The 18620-nt window shown below is 42.5% G+C and overlaps 1 protein-coding gene across 1 annotated transcript in view; it reads right to left on the bottom strand.

Annotated features, from left to right (window-relative positions):
* ttn.2 (titin, tandem duplicate 2) overlaps positions 1 to 18620 on the bottom strand; it is a 189777-nt gene that overhangs the window by 137511 nt on the left and 33646 nt on the right. Inside the window, exons 32-60 of the mRNA XM_030428193.1 lie at positions 18330 to 18608; positions 17476 to 18039; positions 16952 to 17233; positions 16577 to 16855; positions 16197 to 16478; positions 15824 to 16102; positions 15284 to 15571; positions 14901 to 15179; positions 14493 to 14774; positions 13678 to 13956; positions 12717 to 12995; positions 12341 to 12619; positions 11951 to 12238; positions 11556 to 11834; positions 10733 to 11014; positions 10073 to 10351; positions 9702 to 9980; positions 9330 to 9608; positions 8956 to 9243; positions 8590 to 8868; positions 7961 to 8242; positions 6002 to 6280; positions 5612 to 5893; positions 5232 to 5510; positions 4515 to 4802; positions 1889 to 2167; positions 1395 to 1676; positions 830 to 1108; positions 364 to 651 (exon numbers count right to left, since the gene is read on the bottom strand). Of these exons, the coding sequence (XP_030284053.1) occupies positions 364 to 651; positions 830 to 1108; positions 1395 to 1676; positions 1889 to 2167; positions 4515 to 4802; positions 5232 to 5510; positions 5612 to 5893; positions 6002 to 6280; positions 7961 to 8242; positions 8590 to 8868; positions 8956 to 9243; positions 9330 to 9608; positions 9702 to 9980; positions 10073 to 10351; positions 10733 to 11014; positions 11556 to 11834; positions 11951 to 12238; positions 12341 to 12619; positions 12717 to 12995; positions 13678 to 13956; positions 14493 to 14774; positions 14901 to 15179; positions 15284 to 15571; positions 15824 to 16102; positions 16197 to 16478; positions 16577 to 16855; positions 16952 to 17233; positions 17476 to 18039; positions 18330 to 18608 (8442 nt within the window). The remainder of the gene's footprint in view (positions 1 to 363; positions 652 to 829; positions 1109 to 1394; positions 1677 to 1888; positions 2168 to 4514; positions 4803 to 5231; positions 5511 to 5611; positions 5894 to 6001; positions 6281 to 7960; positions 8243 to 8589; positions 8869 to 8955; positions 9244 to 9329; positions 9609 to 9701; positions 9981 to 10072; positions 10352 to 10732; positions 11015 to 11555; positions 11835 to 11950; positions 12239 to 12340; positions 12620 to 12716; positions 12996 to 13677; positions 13957 to 14492; positions 14775 to 14900; positions 15180 to 15283; positions 15572 to 15823; positions 16103 to 16196; positions 16479 to 16576; positions 16856 to 16951; positions 17234 to 17475; positions 18040 to 18329; positions 18609 to 18620) is intronic.

Below are 18620 nucleotides of genomic sequence, written 5' to 3'. Positions count from 1 at the left end.
AATCTCACTGAACTTTAATTAAAACTGAGCAGAGAGTTTCTCAACCTCGGACTCAACATGAGTTAACTTCTTATGAAGCTTATTTCAATAACTGACATTTAAAGCTGTCACAATGTGGTATTAACCTCTCAAAGTATCTGTTGATCTCATTTGTTTTACTGGACATAATGTAAAGACCCTACAAGTTTATTTTGCCTCCTGCCTCAGTAAAGTCAGAAAATCAAATTTAACAACCAGACAAGGTTGAGAAATTCTGCCTCAGTGTGTCAATTTAAATGTTTATAACCAAAAACATAAAGTCTGCTGTAAACCCAGACATCATGATATTCATTTAATCAATTGATCTCTCCTAACTGTTCAGACCTTGTAGAGTGAGCTTGGCTCTGCAGGAGGCCGAGCCAACGCTGTTGGTGGCCACGCAGGTGTACTCTCCAGAGTGCCTCATCTCGCCGCGGCTGATCTGCAGCACTGCTGTGTTATCATCGTACAGCATGGAGAACTCGTCTCCCTGCCTCAGAGGCTCGCCGTCTCTCAGCCATGACACCTCGATGGGCGAAGAGCCGGCAACACGGCACTCGAACCTGACAGCCTGACCCTCGGTCTGCTGCAAGCTGGTGATTTTCTTTGGGAAGGATGGTGGTGTTTTGGCCTCTGAAGATGGTAAAGACGAGACAGTGAAGGAGAGTTATTTACAGTAATCAGTTGTAGAATGTAATTAAGTAAATTTACAGAAACACGTTGTGTTATGTGTGCTCGAGTACAGATAGTTTCGATCTAACAATGTTTGTAAATGCTGTAGTTTGGGGAGAAGAAAAAGTCAGGTGTTCACCGAGCACGCTGAGTCTGCAGGTGGAGGAGGCGGAGCCTATGCGGTTCTCTGCCTTGCAGGTGTACTCTCCGATGTCGGCCTTGGTGGCTTTGCTGAGCTTCAGACAGGCGACACCCTTGGTGTACTCCAACTTACATGTTGGGCTGGACCGTACTTTGCCGTCGGCCTTGAACCAAGATACCTTGATCTCAGGTGTTCCCGCCACCTGACACTTCAGACACACAGCATCTCCTGCTGTCACCTCCATGGGCTCCAGAGACTCAATGAAGTATGGTGGCTCTGCAGTGACAAACACAAATTGTTAAAACACCTGAAAACATTTGGTTGAAGCCTGACACCTGACAAGGACTTTCCAGTTCTTTTGTTTAGTATTTGTCTTTTTTTACGTCTTGGAATGCACTCCAAAGGTAAGCTGATTAGATTTGAGGGGAAGATTAGGGAAAATGGACAACAATTAAAATTTCATCTAGTATTGTCTCAGTGCATTTAAAATTGCTGGAATTAATGAAAATGTACTAAACCAGCACAGCTGCTTCCGTGAAAAGCCATGAAAAATTGAACTAACCGAGGATGGACACGGCTGCCTCGCATGTGTCCTTTCCAGCATCGTTGGACACTTCGCAGGAATATTTCCCTGCGGCCTCCTTGTCATCGGTGCTGAGACACTCCAGGAGGCAGGAGCTTTCAGTCGTGGTGATGTTATATTTGTAAGAGGCAAAGATCTGCTGGCCGTCTTTGTACCAGTTCACAGTGATCTTAGGAGTTCCAGTGTACGTACACTCCAGCGTTATTGGTTTGCCCTTTTCAACTGACACGTCCTTCAGCTTCTTAGAGAAGGCTGCAGGCTCTGTGTGAAACAATCAGACAAAATGTTTGGTTTTTATAAGAATGAGGACATTTTGATGATAATACCAATGCAACTTTAGTCAATTGCTAACTTTTCTAAGATCAAGTATTGTAATAGTTATTCTACCAGTAACATGTAATACCCTATTTTGTTGTGTGCATCTAATTTCCTGTACTTAATATGATAAAAATATGAGTTCTTGTCAGACTAACCTTTGACAGTTAGATTAACAGGGCAGCTTTCCTTTCCTGCATCATTAATAATCTGACAGGTGTACTCTCCAGAGTGAGACCTGTCCACGTTGAAAAGCTCGAAAATAACTTGGTTGTCCTTCAGAGAGAAATCACAGCCATGTCCAGACAATATCTCCTTTGTTCCTCTGAACCACTTCAGTTTGAGGGGGGCACTGCCTTTCACCATGGCTGAGAATGTCACGTTTGAGCCCGGCATGGCCTCCATTGGCTGGGGTGGCACCACAAAAGATGGAGGTTCTGGGTACAAACAGAGAGTAATACACATCAAACATAATATAAGTATGTAACGATATAAAGTAATAGAAGTACTTTTCCTTGTGAGGCAGGTTTCAAGCTATGCACTTGCAACCAAACACACAGTGGTTTAACCATCAGCATCCTACGAGGAAACACTGGCATTGTTTGACTGCAACAACAAGCAAAAGAAGTGACTATTTGTTATTGTTGATGCTGCTCTCGCCTCAGTTTATCTTAACTGGAGAGTACACTGATCAGCCAGAACATTAAAACCAATGACAAGTGAAGTGAGTAACACTGATCATCTTTTATGATCCAATGTTCTGCTGGGAATGCCATTTGATCTGAACCACCCACTCAAACACCATTGAACACCAAGAATGCCCCCCTTCAGCAGGATAATATGCCCTGACACACTTCTCAGGAATAGCCTGAGGAACATGATGAAGAGCTCAAGGTGTTGACCTCGTCTACAAATTGCTCGGCTCCCAATCAAGTCAAGCATCTGTGGGACGTGCTGGAACAACTACGATCCATGGTGGCCCCACCTTGCAACCTACAGAACTCAAAGGATCCGATGCTACCACCCGGTTACTAAAACCACAGTATGACCTCTGAGGTCCTGTGTCCATGCCTTGACGGGCCAGTGAGCCACAATGGGTCCTGCATGGACTAGTTCAGGGATGTCTGGAATGCTCGACTGAATCAGGATCTGGGGTTTGGAGGCCAGGTTGACACCTTGAGCGCTTCCTCATGTTGCCCGGGCCAGAGTAGGTTTTTTAATGTGGCACTGAATATTGTTCTTGTTGGGGGACCACTGGCATTAGGAAGTATTGGTGCCATGAGGGCAGGGGATCTGCAGTGGTGTTTGGGTGGGTGGTGCCTGTCAAGTGGCATCCACATGAATGCCAGGACCAAAGGTTTCACCAGAAAACTTCTGATTGTAACCAAATGATCACTGTTATTCCCTTCATCTGTCAGCGGTTTTAACATTATGGCTAGTTGATGTGTTTCATTGAAAGAGGAGCTAAACAGCAGGCTTTTCAAGATGGTTTCCCTCTTCTCTCAACTGACTTCAGTAGAGTTGTATTTACCATCTGGCTCCTACTGTTGATCTACCTGCTGTTGAAGTTAGCCCATGATATATGGTGAAAGACAGATGGTTTGTCTAATCAACTGCCAAGAATTTTTTAAAAGTGCGTGCCCTTTTCTAAGCTGTTTCTAAAGCTGCCTATCCCAGACTTTTTTGTAATCTGTACGGTCGCTTGAGATCTCAATTAGTGTTCAAAACAGAAGCACAATCATTTGTCACAAACCTACATTCAAAATCCAACATTAAATAAGCAAAGAAGAATGAACCCTGTTTCCCTAAAAGTAATAAGGGTCCTGTTTGTTTCCTTGGGTACAGGCTGTTGTAAGCTGTCAGTTTCACAAAAAAACTCATAGATTTCACAGGCTACTTGTGCTACTGTGCTGTCATGATCTAGCATACCTTCAGAATAAAAGCGCATTTGTAGCATAACATTTAGAGGCAAACCTATAATCTACATAGATTCATCAGCATCTAATAGTTCCTTATTTTCAAATAACCATGGTAAAAAAAGTAAAAGAAATAACACATTTTCAGACATCAGGACTGTACGGGATACTTAAACACTCAGTGCGTTTACATGCACAGCTTAGTCAGATTACAGCCATAGTTCGACTATGCTGCTCAGTCGGACAACTGCAATTATCCGAGTATACATGCCAGTGAGAAAATCGAATTACTGGCCGAAAGCATGTCATACCCCGGTACGCTAGGTGGCGCTGTACCCATTTCAACTAGCGTTAACGGCGCACCTCCGGCTGACCTCTTTACGTCACCAGCTGCCTCGGCATTCAAGAAAGATGGCATACGAAGAGCGGGACGAAGCTACATCTGTGTACACTTCGTATATGGTGTACATGATAATTACACAAACTAGGTGCACTCTGGCGCTCTTTCTTGCCGTGATTTCGGAGGAAAGACGCCGCTGCCGCCGCCGCCCGTCTGCTTCCGGCTCACGGCCCCGGGAAAAAAATCTCGCGCCTGCCCAGAACGCAAAATCCGATCCGATCCGCTGGAAACGTATACATGCAGGAGTAATGCGACTTTCAATCGAATAATCTACGTAGTGTAATTCGACTATGAGAAATCCGATCCGGTCCGATTTTAGTCAGACAAAGGTGTATACATGCATCTTAAAGATCCGTTCATAGTCAGACTAACGCACTAATTCGGTTTTCTTGAGTGTCATGTAAACGCACTGACTGACATGTGAAACAAGTACAACATGCATTATTTTCTTTGTCCATAGTTCCTGACCTTTAACAACCAAGGAGGCCAAGGTTTCACTGGATCCTGCCTTGTTGACGGCTTTACATTTATACATTCCAGAATCGGGCAACTTCAGAGTGGGCACTTTGAGCGTGCAGCTGTTGTCGCTGAATGAAATCTCATAATTTGGCCCGCTCTGTATCTCCTCCCCATCGTGGTACCATGAGATGGTAAAAGGTGGGGAGCCCGACACTTTGCACTCCATCTCTCCAGCTGATCCAACGACTGTGCTGAAATCCTTCAACTTCCTTGTGAATGTTGGAGGTATGATCTTGTCTGTTTGGGATAGAAGCAAGGATTTAGTAGTGCATTATGCGTTACACAAGGGTAAATTTACTGTCATTATTTGGACTAGGTATAAAACCTTGATTCACACTAAAAAGCTTTGCACTGAGTTTAAAAAACTGGCAGGTACTGAAACTTTATTATCAGCCAAATCCTGATTTTAACAAAAAATTTTGCCAATTTCAGACTGGGTTTTATTTAGGCAAAGTTAATGTACAGCTGTTTATGTTTAGACAACATTTATCATTTAAGATTTGATCTTTGCTTCTGTAATAAAATAAAAAAAGGTTTGGCAAAGAACAAAGTGAGGTATGAAAACGATAGATATCATAAATCATTTTGGTATTGGTATTAAATCATATTGGCACTAACGTTGTCAAAAATTACCCATCAAACTCCAAGAAGAAAGAAGCTACCTACCTAAGACAGTGAGATTAATTTTACTCAGGTCCTTCCCGACCTCGTTCATGACCTCAAATGTGTATTCTCCAGAGTCCAATTTCTCAGCAGAGAGCACGTTCAGGCTGGAAATCATGCGCGAAAATGAGATCTTGTACTTCCTCCCAGAGGCCAGCTCAACGCCATCCTTGAACCACTTGGGTTTGAGCTCTGGGGTTCCACAGACTTTGACCTCTAAGGCGGCAATGTCGCCAGCTGTCACACTCAGAGCATCAGGTTTATCCACTATCTTAGCGGGTTCTGGAATCAACAGAGAAGGGACAGAAAATGTTTTTTAATCACACCTGTTGGGGAAGGATGGACAAAAAACAAGAGAAAGAGAGAATTATATGATTACAAACCTAGAACAGTCAAGTTAGCGAAACATTCCACACTCCCAGCATCATTTCTGAGTTGGCAGGTGTATTTGCCTGCCGTGGTAGCATCGGCCTTAAACACTTTAAGAGCGACCTGGTTGTTCTCAAAGGTGATTTTCCTGTTGTCACCGTCCCTGAGAATGTGATCCTTGTCTTGAACCCAGGACACAGTAATGGGTTCAGACCCTTTAACAGTGGCCACAAGGGTCACCTCCTCTCCCAGAATCACTGTCATGTTTGACAGTTTCTTCACGAACGACGGTGGCTCTGAAGAGAGGAGAAAAACAGCGCAAAAGGGAAAGTCAGCAAGGTGACAAGGTAGTTTAAGTCTAATACTTATGATTTTAATTTGAGACTATCGCAGTTTCTACTGACCTCTGAGTTTAACCGATGTCTGGCAGGTCTCACTTCCTACACTGTTTGACACTTTGCATTCGTATTCGCCAGCATCCGACGACTCTATCCCAATGACATGCAGTGTGGCTGAGCTGCCCTCGCTCACCATCTTATACTTCCTGCTCTCCATCAGAGGTTTCCTGTCTTTGAACCAGGTGATCTGGAACGGAGCTGTACCGCTCATCTCGCAGTACAGACTCACGTCCTTACCCTTCAGCCCTTCAATGGGCTGAGGTACTTTGACAAAGGATGGGGGCTCTACAAAAAGATCAGGAAACTGTTATAGAGGCATACATGGCAAAAGGAAACCATGACGAAATCTTAAAGCTGAAACCGTAACATTTCACGCGTTGTGACGCTCTGCAGTGGCAAAAGGCATACAGCTAAGATGGCGGAGTTGATAAGAATGTTTGTTGGAACTACAATGATGTTGGTGGAATTTTTGTGCAAGGTGGCGACTGAACTCAAGTCAAGATGGCAGAGTTGAAAATAGCTTAAACTACAGATAAGAAGTAATTATGGAGGGTTTATGTAATTACAGCCAAAGAAGATTTATATCAAAGTATTTTGGAACTAAAGTCCAGATTGCAGACTTGCTGATGTTAAGTGAAACTACAACTTACATCATGGAAGTTGTTGTAGAAATGTGTTGGAACTACAGCTCAGGTGACAGATTTGTTGTTGCATTGGATGGAACTAAAATTAAGATGGCAGATTTTTCAGTATGCTGGTACTGTAGTCCAGATAGGGGACTCATGAATGTTCGGTGGAACTACAGCCTACAGTTATTAGAGTTACAGTTACAGTTACACTGGTTGAGTTATGTAAGTGCACTGAGATGAGCTGAGATGGCAGAATTAATGTGGAATTGGTTGGAATTACACCTAAGATGTCAGTCGTTTAAGAAAGTAAGCTGGAACTTCAGTCCAAGTGGTGAGAATTTGGGGGAAAGGATGTTGGGTGTTGGCGATACAATCCAGATAGGGTCATGGAAGTGCACTGAAACTACCGCTAAGATGGCTAAGTTGTTTTGGAAGATTGTTGAAACTAACGTAATGTCTGCTGAGTTGTAAATATGTGTTGAAACTAAAGCTGAGATGGCAGAACTGATGTGGAATTGGTTGAAACTACAACTAAGAAGATGGACATTTAAAAAAGTGTATTGGAACTTCAGTCAAAGTAGTTGAAGTGGAATTGTGGGAATTTGTTGGAGGAACAACTAAGATGGCAGTGTTTATACTGATGTAAAATTAGTGGGAACTTCAAATAAGATGGTTATTTTTTATCACAGTATGTTGGAACTACAGTCCACACGGCGAACTTGTGAATGTTCACTGGAGTTTGGGGAATTTGTTGGAGCCAGTTAAGATGGCAGACTTGCAGAAGTACACTGACTTAATGGGACTACACCTAAAAAAGCGTTAAACACAGCTAATAAAATGGCAGAATTTGGGGGAAAGTATTTTGGATGTTGGAGCTATAATCCAGATAGGGTCTGAATCTACAGGTAAGATGGCAAAGTTGTTGTGGATGGATTAAAGAAACTATACCTAAATGCGTAGACTTTTGAATTTGTTGGAACGATGGTTAAGATTACAACAAAACTAGTACAGTTAAATATCTAGAGTGTTGTACAGGATCGTGTATCCAGCATGTTGTTTATTTGACTGCCACAAAAAAGGGGCAACCCAACATCCCAATGAACATTTCTCAATTAAAAAAAAAAGTCAGCGTCTCGAACCAACTTATGATGCTAGCCAGAGTATTTGACGATACCCCATATGCTTTTTAAAGGACATGACAAAATGTTACGTATTCCAGCTTTAAGCAATACAACAAATCCTTGACTAAAACCTCAACAACACACTGAACAGCCAGTGCATTAGAAAGTCAGACCATTATTAATAATGATGATTAGGAACTCAGTGAGAGGCTAACCTTTAACGGTAAGTGTGGTGCTGCAGCTGACACTGCCAGCATCATTCTGAGCTTCACAGGTGTAAACTCCATCATCATCAAAGCTGGTGGACAGCAGTTCGAGGACTGCTACCGAGTCAATAAATGATGTCCTGTAGTTGCCCCCATCTGTGACCTTGGTGTCATGTTTGTACCAGGTCACTTTGAGAGGGGCTGTGCCACTGACTTTGCACTCCAGTCGGAGTGACTCGCCCTGCTTCACAAACTTAGTGGCAGGGAGTTTCAGCACAAACTCAGGTGGTTCTGGAAAGCCAAAATACAGACAGATTAGCTGCTGAAAGCACGTAGGGACATTTCAGATAGAAGTTTATGACAAGCAGGAGATGAGCAGATGAGATAAGCTGAGGACTTGAGCTGACAATGATGGGTTAGCAGCAGCGGCTTGATGGATATGGAAAATGCAGGTGCACCACAAAGGCACCACTCAGTTCTTGATTGGAAAATGCAGCAGTGAAAATGTTTCAAATGATACCAATAACAGTGCTGTGAAGCTGGCGAAATGTAACAGCGAATCACTAGTTTTAGTCAGCGATGCAGATGGGAGATGGACAAAGCCACGCAAGAGTTGAATTAAAAGATGTGAATCCAACCTTTCACTGTCAAGTTTGCACTGCAGCGTACAGAGCCAGCATCATTGCTGACTTGGCAAGAGTAAACTCCACTCTGGGTGACACCCACTGAATAGAGCTCTAAGAAGCAAGATAATCCATCCAGTCCAGTGAAACAAGTGGGCCCAGTCATGAGCTCTGTGTCGTCCTTGAACCATTTGACTGTGAAGGGAGGCGTTCCCTTAAATGTGCCTTTGAAGCGTACAGTGGCATTGGGCACAGCTGCCTGGGACTCAGGCATTGTCACAAAGCTGGGAGGTTCTGAAGAGAACAAGATGAACCAGGTTAAAGAGGTACTTACCTTGTGATTACATGACATTACATCATGTTGGAGGAATACTGTCTAACCTTTAACCATGAGGGATCCACTGCATTGACAACTTCCTGCTGCGTTGGTCAGTTTGCAAGAGTAGACTCCTGCGTCAGATCTCTCTAGCTGTTCAATTTCAACAGACACAGAATTGTCCTGCTGAATGAGTTTGTGTTTTACACCACTAGAGATTTTGGTCCCATCCTTCTGCCATTCCACAGAGATGGGCAGAGAACCTGATATTTTGCAACATATCTGAACAAAGGAGCCCAATATCTCTTGCATGTCTACCAGGGGTTTGATGAAGCTTGGAGCAATTACTTGTTCTGTTACCAAAAGAATAATAAGAAAGCAATTAGATTTTGTTCAACATGTCACCAAGAGTTGTTTATGAGATGTATTTTACACCAACCTAGTACAATCAGTTTGACTTTGCAGGTGCAGCTACTGATGTGGTTTGCCACCTCGAAGGTGTACTCTCCTTCGTCCTCTTTCTGAGCAGACTGAATCTTTAGGCTGCTGATGTTGTTCTCAAACATCAGCTTGTGCTGCCTTATGGACTGAAGCTCCCTGCCATTTTTCATCCATTTCACTTTGAGCTCTGGGGAGCCTGTAACCTTACAGTCCAGACTGACTGGATCTCCGACTGTAACCTTTATCACCTCAGGTTTCTCTGTGATCTGAGGAGGCTCTACAATACAAAGCAAAGTCAATCAGCATTAATTTCCAACCAAGTTAAGAACATGGCAAGATTTGACAGTTAAGATTACGAGCACAGGTATACCTTGCACCGTGAGGGTGGCAAAGCACTTATCCTGCCCTGCCTCGTTTACCACCTGACAGGTGTATTTTCCACTGTGTGTTGCCTCACAGGCAGAGATCCTGAGAGTTGCCACATTGTTCTCAAATGTTCTCTCAATCTTTGGATCCTCCAAAATCCAGCTCTCATCTTTTTGCCATTGTACAGAGAGAGTGGGAGAACCTTTCACAATACACTGAAACTCTGCCAATTTACCCAGAACAGTGGCAGTGTTCTCAATCCTCTTTGTAAATGTTGGTGGTTCTATTGGAGAAAACCGTTGAAATGTTAAAGTAAATTATCATTTATTACCTCAAAAGAAACACATGTTGATTTGTAATTCTGATTAGACCAACCTTTTAGATTAAGTGTAGTCTTACAGGTACAGCTTCCAACCTCGTTGGCAATGGTACACTGGTATTCACCAACATCTACAGTGTCACATTTGTTCACTTCTAGACCAACAGTGCCATTCATCTGAGAGAAACCATGTTTAGCACTGGGTTTGATCTCCTTTGCATCTTTGTGCCATGTTATCTCAAACGGAGCAGTCCCAGCAACCTGACATTCAAGACCAGCACTGGAGCCCTTCACAACATCAATTGGAGCAAGCTCTCTAATAAATGATGGCGGTTCTACGAAGAGAAAAAAAATTGTCACTGACCATTTTCTTAAGTGTTAATCCTTTCAGACAAATAATCTACCAATCATTTTCTTAGAAGCAAAGTTTCCCAATAAACCAATCTGCGACCACATCTGAGACAGCATTTAAACTTTTTAAGGTCCATTAAACAATCTTTGAGGCCAGTTTGTTCATGTTATATATCATTATTTTTAAATGGTGGAACCAAACATTAAAACTCCCAAATAAAATCAATGCCAGTGCAGTTCTTTTAAGGTTTATGACAGAGAATATAGGAAAGATAGCCTCTTCAGGTATTGTGAAACCTGTGCCATCAATTCTGTATTCTTAAAAATCCTGCGCAATAAGCATCATATCTTCTGACACAACTAACCTTTGACCTTGAGCTCCATGCTGCAGCTCTCACTGCCGGCCTCATTGCGAGCCTCGCAGTAGTAAAGCCCACTGTCTTTGATATCAGCCCCACAAACTTCCAGAGTGGCCACAGAATCAACAAAGGCCATCTTGTACCGATCACTGGGGCTGATTTCAGATCCTTCCCTGAACCAGTACATGTCTATCTCAGGTGTTCCGGTCACCTGGCACTCAAACACTTTATTCTGACCAGGACGGATCACAGACACACGTGCTGGGGTCCTTGTAAACTTAGGTGGCTCTAAGAAATGAAATAAAACATTAGCTGTAACTATCAGACAGATGGTGAGGAGAGATAAATGGGTAATATGTCTGTCTCCATCCAAATGATGCTCAAAATGTGGTGCGGTGCAAGACTACGTAATAATAAAATGACAGTGACAATATCACAGCATTTCACTGCTGCTTCCCAAGCAGAGAAAACTCACAGCTCAGCAAAATGTAAAACCAAATTTGGATTTGTCTTTTTAGGCAAAAGCCTAATTAGGCTTTATGGAGCACCTTCCTGAGGTCTTCCTTATACGGAGTTGTCCTAATTATTGTAATATCTTGTGCCAATGACGAGAGGTAAAAGCCCTTAATGGTGAGTGCAGTGGGACAGAGGTGAAGGCTATACGGTCCCTTCATACCACAAAGATTTCAATGTAAAAGCTTTAAAGAAATTGGAGGGTTGATATGAAGTCAAAAGAAAGAAACAAATTTAAATTCAAAATAAACATGTGAACAGATGGATGGAGACAGACTTCAGAGTTGCCATACAGTTTCGTATAAAGAATAAAAACCTTTGACAAAGAGTGTTGCCTGGCATGATGTGGAGCCAACATCATTCTGTATTTCACAGACATAGTCTCCAGAATCTGTGGTTTTGGCAAAGAAGAGCTCCAGTGAGCTTGAGGTGTTGTCTTTGACAACATTGCAGTCTGCACTGGACAAAATCTCTTTCTTGTTTTTAAACCACTTTATGGTCAGTGGTGGTGTGCCAGAGACAAGTACGCTAAACTGAACCTTTGAGCCAGGCAAAACATTCATGGATTCAGGCTTTTCGAGAATGCATGGTGGTTCTGGAAGAGAGAAACAAATAAATGCTTGTAAAAGATCCTCTTAGTTGTGTGACTATAATTTGCTTATACATATCAAGTGACTGATAAATACTACAAAAAATAAAACATATTCAAACCTTTCACAAACAAGATCCCAGAGCACTGGACAGTTCCTGCTTTGTTTTTAGCGATGCAGGTATAACTGCCGCTATCTTTACTATCAAGATCAGAGATTTCCAGAAAAGCAACATTCTCAAAGAATGTGCATTTGTGTTTCTCACTAGTCTGGATCTCTTTTTTATCTTTGTACCATTGTATGGTTATGGGCAAGGAGCCAGATACAAGACACTCCAGATGTGCAAATGATCCTTTGATACCTTCCGTCTGCTTCAGTTTTCTTGTAAAAGACGGTGGAATTATTTGATCTAATGTAGGTAGAAGAGAAAAAGAGTGAGAGGCAATGTTCAATGTAATTTGTAATTGCATAAAACTCAGTTTATATTCTAGGACACAAATTCAAAACTGACCCAGAATGGTGAGCGTGGCCTCGCAAGAACTTTGGCCAACATCATTTGAAACCTCAAAGGTGTAATCACCACCGTCAGTTTTGTCAGTTTTAATAATCTTGAGCACAGAGCTGGTGTCTGTGCCATGTACTTTATATCTCAGGCCTGAGGTCAACTCCTTGCCATCCTTTAGCCATCTGGCCTTCAGTGGTTTGGTGCCAGTGTACCTGGCCTCCAGCGTGGCTGGATCCCCCTGAGTCACACTGATAGACTTAGCCTCCTCTGTGACCTTAGCTGGCTCTGAGATGTCAAACAAAAGAATCAGTAAAGAATCCCAAACCAGATGTACTAAAAAGAAAAGATGGACCAAGAACTCTTCTTGAGTATCTCAACCAACCTTTGACTGTCAACACAGCAGAGCATGTCTGACTCCCAGCCTGATTCTGAGCCTGGCAAGAGTATTTGCCACCATGTTTGCTCTGTAAGTTTGTGATGTGCAGCAAAGCAGTCTTGTTCTCATATGTAATTTGAATGTGTTCAGCCTCTTTGAGCTCATGGTTGTCTTTCATCCAGGAAACAGTCATGGGTTCTGAGCCCTTCAGAGTGCACTGCAGTGATACCTCGCTGCCCACCAAGGGACTGAGGTTTCCCAGCTTTTGCACAAATGATGGTGGTTCTATAAGGAAAAGTTTAACATGAGAGTTATTGGCACCTCTATAAAATATCGACTAAATATCTACTCAATATTAGCCTTGCAAAGCTAGACTTCATCCCAAATGCTCTGTCTTTAGAACAAGCTATGTATTTTGGTAACCATTCACTGAGGATGAGCTGAGCATGAAGCATGTTGGGCCAATCAAACTGCTTGAGTACATTTTCCAAACTCCTGATCAAAGTGAGAAATTCAAATCATGTAACGTTTAATTTATCTAATATGAACCTTGGTTCAGCTCAGATGTAACACTATCTTCAAAAGAGTTTTTGAGAAAACTACCAACATTTCTGGAGCAGACACCCTTTTTTTCAGCAGAAGTAAAAACCAATGACCATCCATACATTGAGTGCATTTGTTCATTCAGCACCGTCTAGGGATAGATGTTGCTGAGTGCTGTACAAATTGTAAACCCTCTTAGACAAATTGTAATTCTGGGCACTATAAAACATAACTAAATGTTGCTGTATTTGTGAGGTCCAGAGGTCCAGGTCCATAAAGCCAGAAGCAAATGCATAGCACTGCCAGATCAGAATGAGCAAAGAGGGAACTGGGTGCTAGCTTTGCGTGGCTATACAAATATAGATATGGAGAATATGAAAAATCGCAGCAGAAAAGTTGATTGGTCCATAACATCTAAACCAACCTTTTAGTGTCACTTGACAATCACAGGAGGCTCTCCCCACTTCATTTTCAACAGTACACTGGTACAAACCAACATCTCCTGCCTCTACTGCCAGCACCTGCAGGGCTATCAGGTCATCTTTCACAGTGATCCTGTGTCTCTTGTCATTCCTAATCAGCTTTGTGTTCTTATAAAAAGACACGGTGAAAGGAGCAGAACCAGAGACTTGGCCCTCCAGCATCATCTCAGTACCTTTCACCATGTCTTTGGGCTCCAAGCTACGCACAAACAATGGTGGCTCTAGAAGAAAACAACGGACGTGTCAGCGCATTACACTGGACTTAACAAGTATGACATATGATAATGCAAAGTCAAAATGGACGATTCCACTGGAGTTTCTATTGTGAGGTTAAAGACACCTTTTCTTAATGACTTCTTCAGCTCTAATGACAGGTAAGACACCCTCATTGTTTACTGTATGGAGAGGCCATGCCCCAATTTATCATTTATTTCGCAAGGTGTTTTTAGCTATGCGGCTGATCACACCAAGACAAGTTGCTCCAAACACATTACCAGCAAAATCATTGTTTTCCTAGAGTATGGTGCGCTTGGCACCTCATTTTGGCAGCTCATTTTTGTTTGCATTTTGTTTGAACATTTCCAAGGCGTTTTTGAAACCACACCTTTGGTGTGATCAGCTGCCAAGTCCTCATCCACCTGGGGGGCATAGCATGTTGATGGGATAAATGGTGGTGAACTAAAGAAAAGGTCTTCTAAGTCACAATAAGTCTTTACTTAAATAAAAATGTGTGAAGCATTTGTTAACCTAAACCAACCTTTCACTGTAACTGTACTGCTGCAGCGGTCGCTACCGGCCTCACTGGATGCCACACAGACATAATCTCCACAGTCCTCTACCGTGCATTTGACTATTTCCAGAGATGCCACTAGATCACTCAAGGTGATTGTGTATTTAGGACTTGAGCTAATCTCCATCTCATCCTTGAACCACTTAAAAGTGATGACGGGACTGCCCGTCACTTTGCACTCCAGCCTGGATGAATCGCCACTGGTGACAAGCTTAGTTGCCTCAAGCTTTCTCACAAACACGGGAGGTTCTGAGAGAAGAGGTTAACATTCATTATCAGACAGAAGACATGATATTAGTATCAAAAGAGATATTGATGTCGCAAAGAATGTCAAGGCATTTTCATGCAGCTGCACACAATACTGAAGACCGACACCTTTTACAAAGAGGACTGCAGTGCAATCCACCTTTCCAGCGTCATTGGATACTTGGCATGTGTATTTAGCAGAGTCACTGGGTTTCACAGAGTGAAGCTCCAAAGAAGTTGAAGAGGCATCTTTCTTTATGAAACATGTGCCTCCAGTTATAATCTCTTTGTCCTCTCTGAACCACTTAACAGCTAAAGGAGCTGTTCCAGTGAAGGCTGCTTTGAAGGAAATAGTGGTTCCGGGTATAACATCCTGGTTGTCTGGTTTCAGTGTGAACACTGGGGGCTCTGGAGGCCGCAAACAAAACAAAATTGCATTTCATTTTAGCATGAAATCATTCAAAGGTTTTACACAATAAACAGAGGAACAACATAAGACAAGCGTTCATAACCTTTGACATAAAGTGTGCCGCTTGTTTCTTTAAAGCCCGCTGAATTGGTAGCTCTGCATTTGTAAACTCCCGAGTCAGCCTTCTCCAGTCGAATAATTTGAAGTGTAGCAGAGCTGTCTTTGAATTCAGGCTGGAATTTGGACCCAGGCCTGATCTCCTGGTCATCTTTGAACCAAGCTATGGTCATGGGTTGGGACCCAGACACCTTGCAATCCATGGAGACATCATTTCCAATATTACCATCAACTCTTTTCAGGGACTTCGTAAAAGTTGGAGGCATTATACGATCTGGTTGTTGAAGAAAAAACAGCTAATGCATTAAGACGGTTTCAACTGTTTCTAAAAAGAATCACTCAGAACTAAGCTAAAGGTTTGTCTCAAACATCTTAATAAAGTGTCTAAGTTTGTTTCCTTGTTGTCATAAAACATAAAGAACAACTACAGATTTTAGAAGTAAGAAGATATTAGTAACTAAGACTTTGCATAATTTAAAACAAGCAAAATCATCAAATGTTAAAAAAGCAGAAACCAGCAGCTAACCTAAGACAGTGACTGAGCATGTGCACTGGTCTTTCCCAACTTTATTAGAAACCTCCATCTTGTATTCTGAAGTGTCTCCTCTTTCTGCCGTAAGAATCTTCATGGTGGCAATATTGTCCTTCAGAGTCATCTTATATTTTCGGCCACTTATCATCTCCTTCCCGTCTTTAAACCACTTCACTTTGAGTTCTGGGCTTCCAGAAATCGTGCACTCCAATGTGGCTGAATCCCCTGCAGTCACACTAATGGACTCTGCAGGTTCTACGATTCTGGCAGGTTCTGGGATAAGACAGTTATTAAGATAAAAGAATTCAGTCACAATAAACTAAAATAAGCTAAAATAAGTAATTCTGCATCAAAGATGTCTTCTGACCTTGCACAGTCAAGGTAGCTTCACATTTTTGTTGACCCGCCTCGTTCTCAGCTTGGCACGAATACTTGCCGCCGTGGCTGATGGCCACTGTTGTTATCAATAAGCAAGCAACATTGTTCTCAAACACCATCTTGATATTTGGATCATCATCTCTCAGTATTTCAGAGTCTTTCATCCATTTAACAGTGATGGGAGCTGACCCTTTAATGGTTCCCTGAAGTTTCACTGTATCTCCCAACACTGCTGTAGCACTCTCAACCCTCTTTGCGAAAGTTGGTGGCTCTACAAAAACACATTATGAGTTAAAAAAACTGAACTTGAAGCTCAAGATCAACCAGTCAAGTCGATTACACAGTTTTATTAAACCCAGGTATACTAACCTTTAAGTTTAGCTAGGGCCTTAGTGGTGACTTTTCCCACATCATTAGATATGACACACTGATAATCTCCAACATCTGCACTTTCAAAGGTCTGAATCTCCAGCCTTGACAAGGAATCTTGGGAGATTATTTTATACTTCTGATCACTGGTGATGGCTTTCTTATTTTTTAGCCAGCTGATTTCAAAAGGAGCTGTTCCAGTGATCTCGCACTCCAGCTGAGCTGCTGCTCCCTTCACAGCCTCTAGTGTCTGCAGGTCTTTTCTAATGGAAGGTGGCTCTGGGTGTCAGAGGGGTAAATAAAGTGTATGCAGTTAATACCAAAGGCTGTCTTTCTTGGACAGTGAATGTAAAGTAAATGCAAGATTTGACAAACCTTTAACAGCTACAAGTGTGTTGCAGCTCTCGCTGCCAGCATTATTTGACACCTCACAGGTGTAGCTTCCACTGTCTGTGACCACAAGGTTCATTATCTCCAGAGTGGCAACTCCATTCTTGAAAGACATTTTGTATTTATCTCCATCGCTAAGCTCTCTCTCATTCCAGAACCAGTGGATGTGAAGTTCAGGCGATCCTTTAATGGAGCACTGTAAGCGTGCAGCTATACCTTGTTTCCATGTTATCTTAGGTTCCATTTTCTTGGCAAATGTAGGGGGCTCTGAAATGAGTTTCCAGTTCAAAAACACCAAGATTTTTAACATGATCACAGACAGGCAGAAAAAAACTTAATAACCAAGACAGAAAAGAGCGAAAAAGAAATGCAAAAGAAGACAGCAGTGCAAAGTGTTAGCATCAGCTTGCAGTTGGCTGTGAACAGTTGTCAGCAGTAATCCCCAACCTCATTTAAAGAGAAGTGTGTTTTTATTAAAACTAATGGAAAGATCATCTTTAAGATCTTACCTTGAACTGTTACCAGAGCCTCACAGGATGAGGTCCCAGCCTCATTTGCGGCTGTGCAAACATATTTCCCAGAGTCTTTCAGTTTGGACTTGGGTATCTCAACAACAGCGACCTTGTCCTCAAAGGACAGTTTACAATCCATGCTCTGGTGGACTTTTTTGCCATCCCTGGTCCAGGTGACGGTCACACCAGTGTCCTCGTCCACCTGGCACTCCAGTCTCAGCGGGTCATTGACAGCAGCTGACACTGGCTCAATGGTCTTAACAAAGCTGGGCTTGCTGATAACCTTGAGCTCTGTAGTAAAGGTAGCTGTGCCGACACTGTTGGAGGCCTTGCACAGGTACACTCCCTGGTCAGTCAGTTCAAGACTTTTAATCTGAAGAGAATACTTGTTCTTTTCACATTTCATGACATAGTTCCCTCCAGAGGAGATGGCTATGCTGTCCTTGTGCCAGACAACATCCATGGGTGAGGATCCAGTGAGTGCACACTGGAACACAGCTTGTTTGCCCACATATAAAGTCATTGGGTCTGGTTTTGATACAAATACCGGAGGGTACATTTCTATGGAGAGCAGGTAGAACATACAAAAAAGTTGAACAAATTTTAAGAAGTGGAATGAGCAATCTCAACTTGGTGAGCGATTCAGGTTTAAACATGAGAAATGTTATTCTCAACAATATCTTGTCTTGCCAAATGTGACACCAGATCCAGTTTATAAACAAATCATCACTTCCACATTGCATCGTAACGATTCAGGATAAAACACAGTGCAAATACGTATATAATTCTCTCTCTCTCAAAGACACACATAATAAAGCGATAATTTAAAAAAGATTCCACTTGGGTCTTACCAGTGACAATGAGTGAGGCAGTGCAGCCGACAGTGCCATGCTGGTTTGAAGCCTTGCAGGTGTATTCACTGCTGTCGGCTTTGACTGGGTTCATGAGCTCCAGAGACGAACTGGTGTTGCGGCTGAGGATCCTATACTTCTCACTCTGTCTGATCTCAGTGCCAGACTTGTACCATTTGAAGGTCACATTCGGAGCATCCTCAGTTTCACATTCAAACTTGGCATTGCTGCCAACGTTGATCTCCAGAGGTGCGATTTTCTGCCTAAACACAGGTGGCACTGAGGCACACG

Source organism: Sparus aurata, chromosome 9 (genome assembly GCF_900880675.1).
Source record: "Sparus aurata chromosome 9, fSpaAur1.1, whole genome shotgun sequence".
NCBI lineage: Eukaryota > Metazoa > Chordata > Actinopteri > Spariformes > Sparidae > Sparus > Sparus aurata.
Note: the sequence above shows the minus strand (reverse complement) of the source record. Positions and strands in the feature narration are given on the sequence as shown.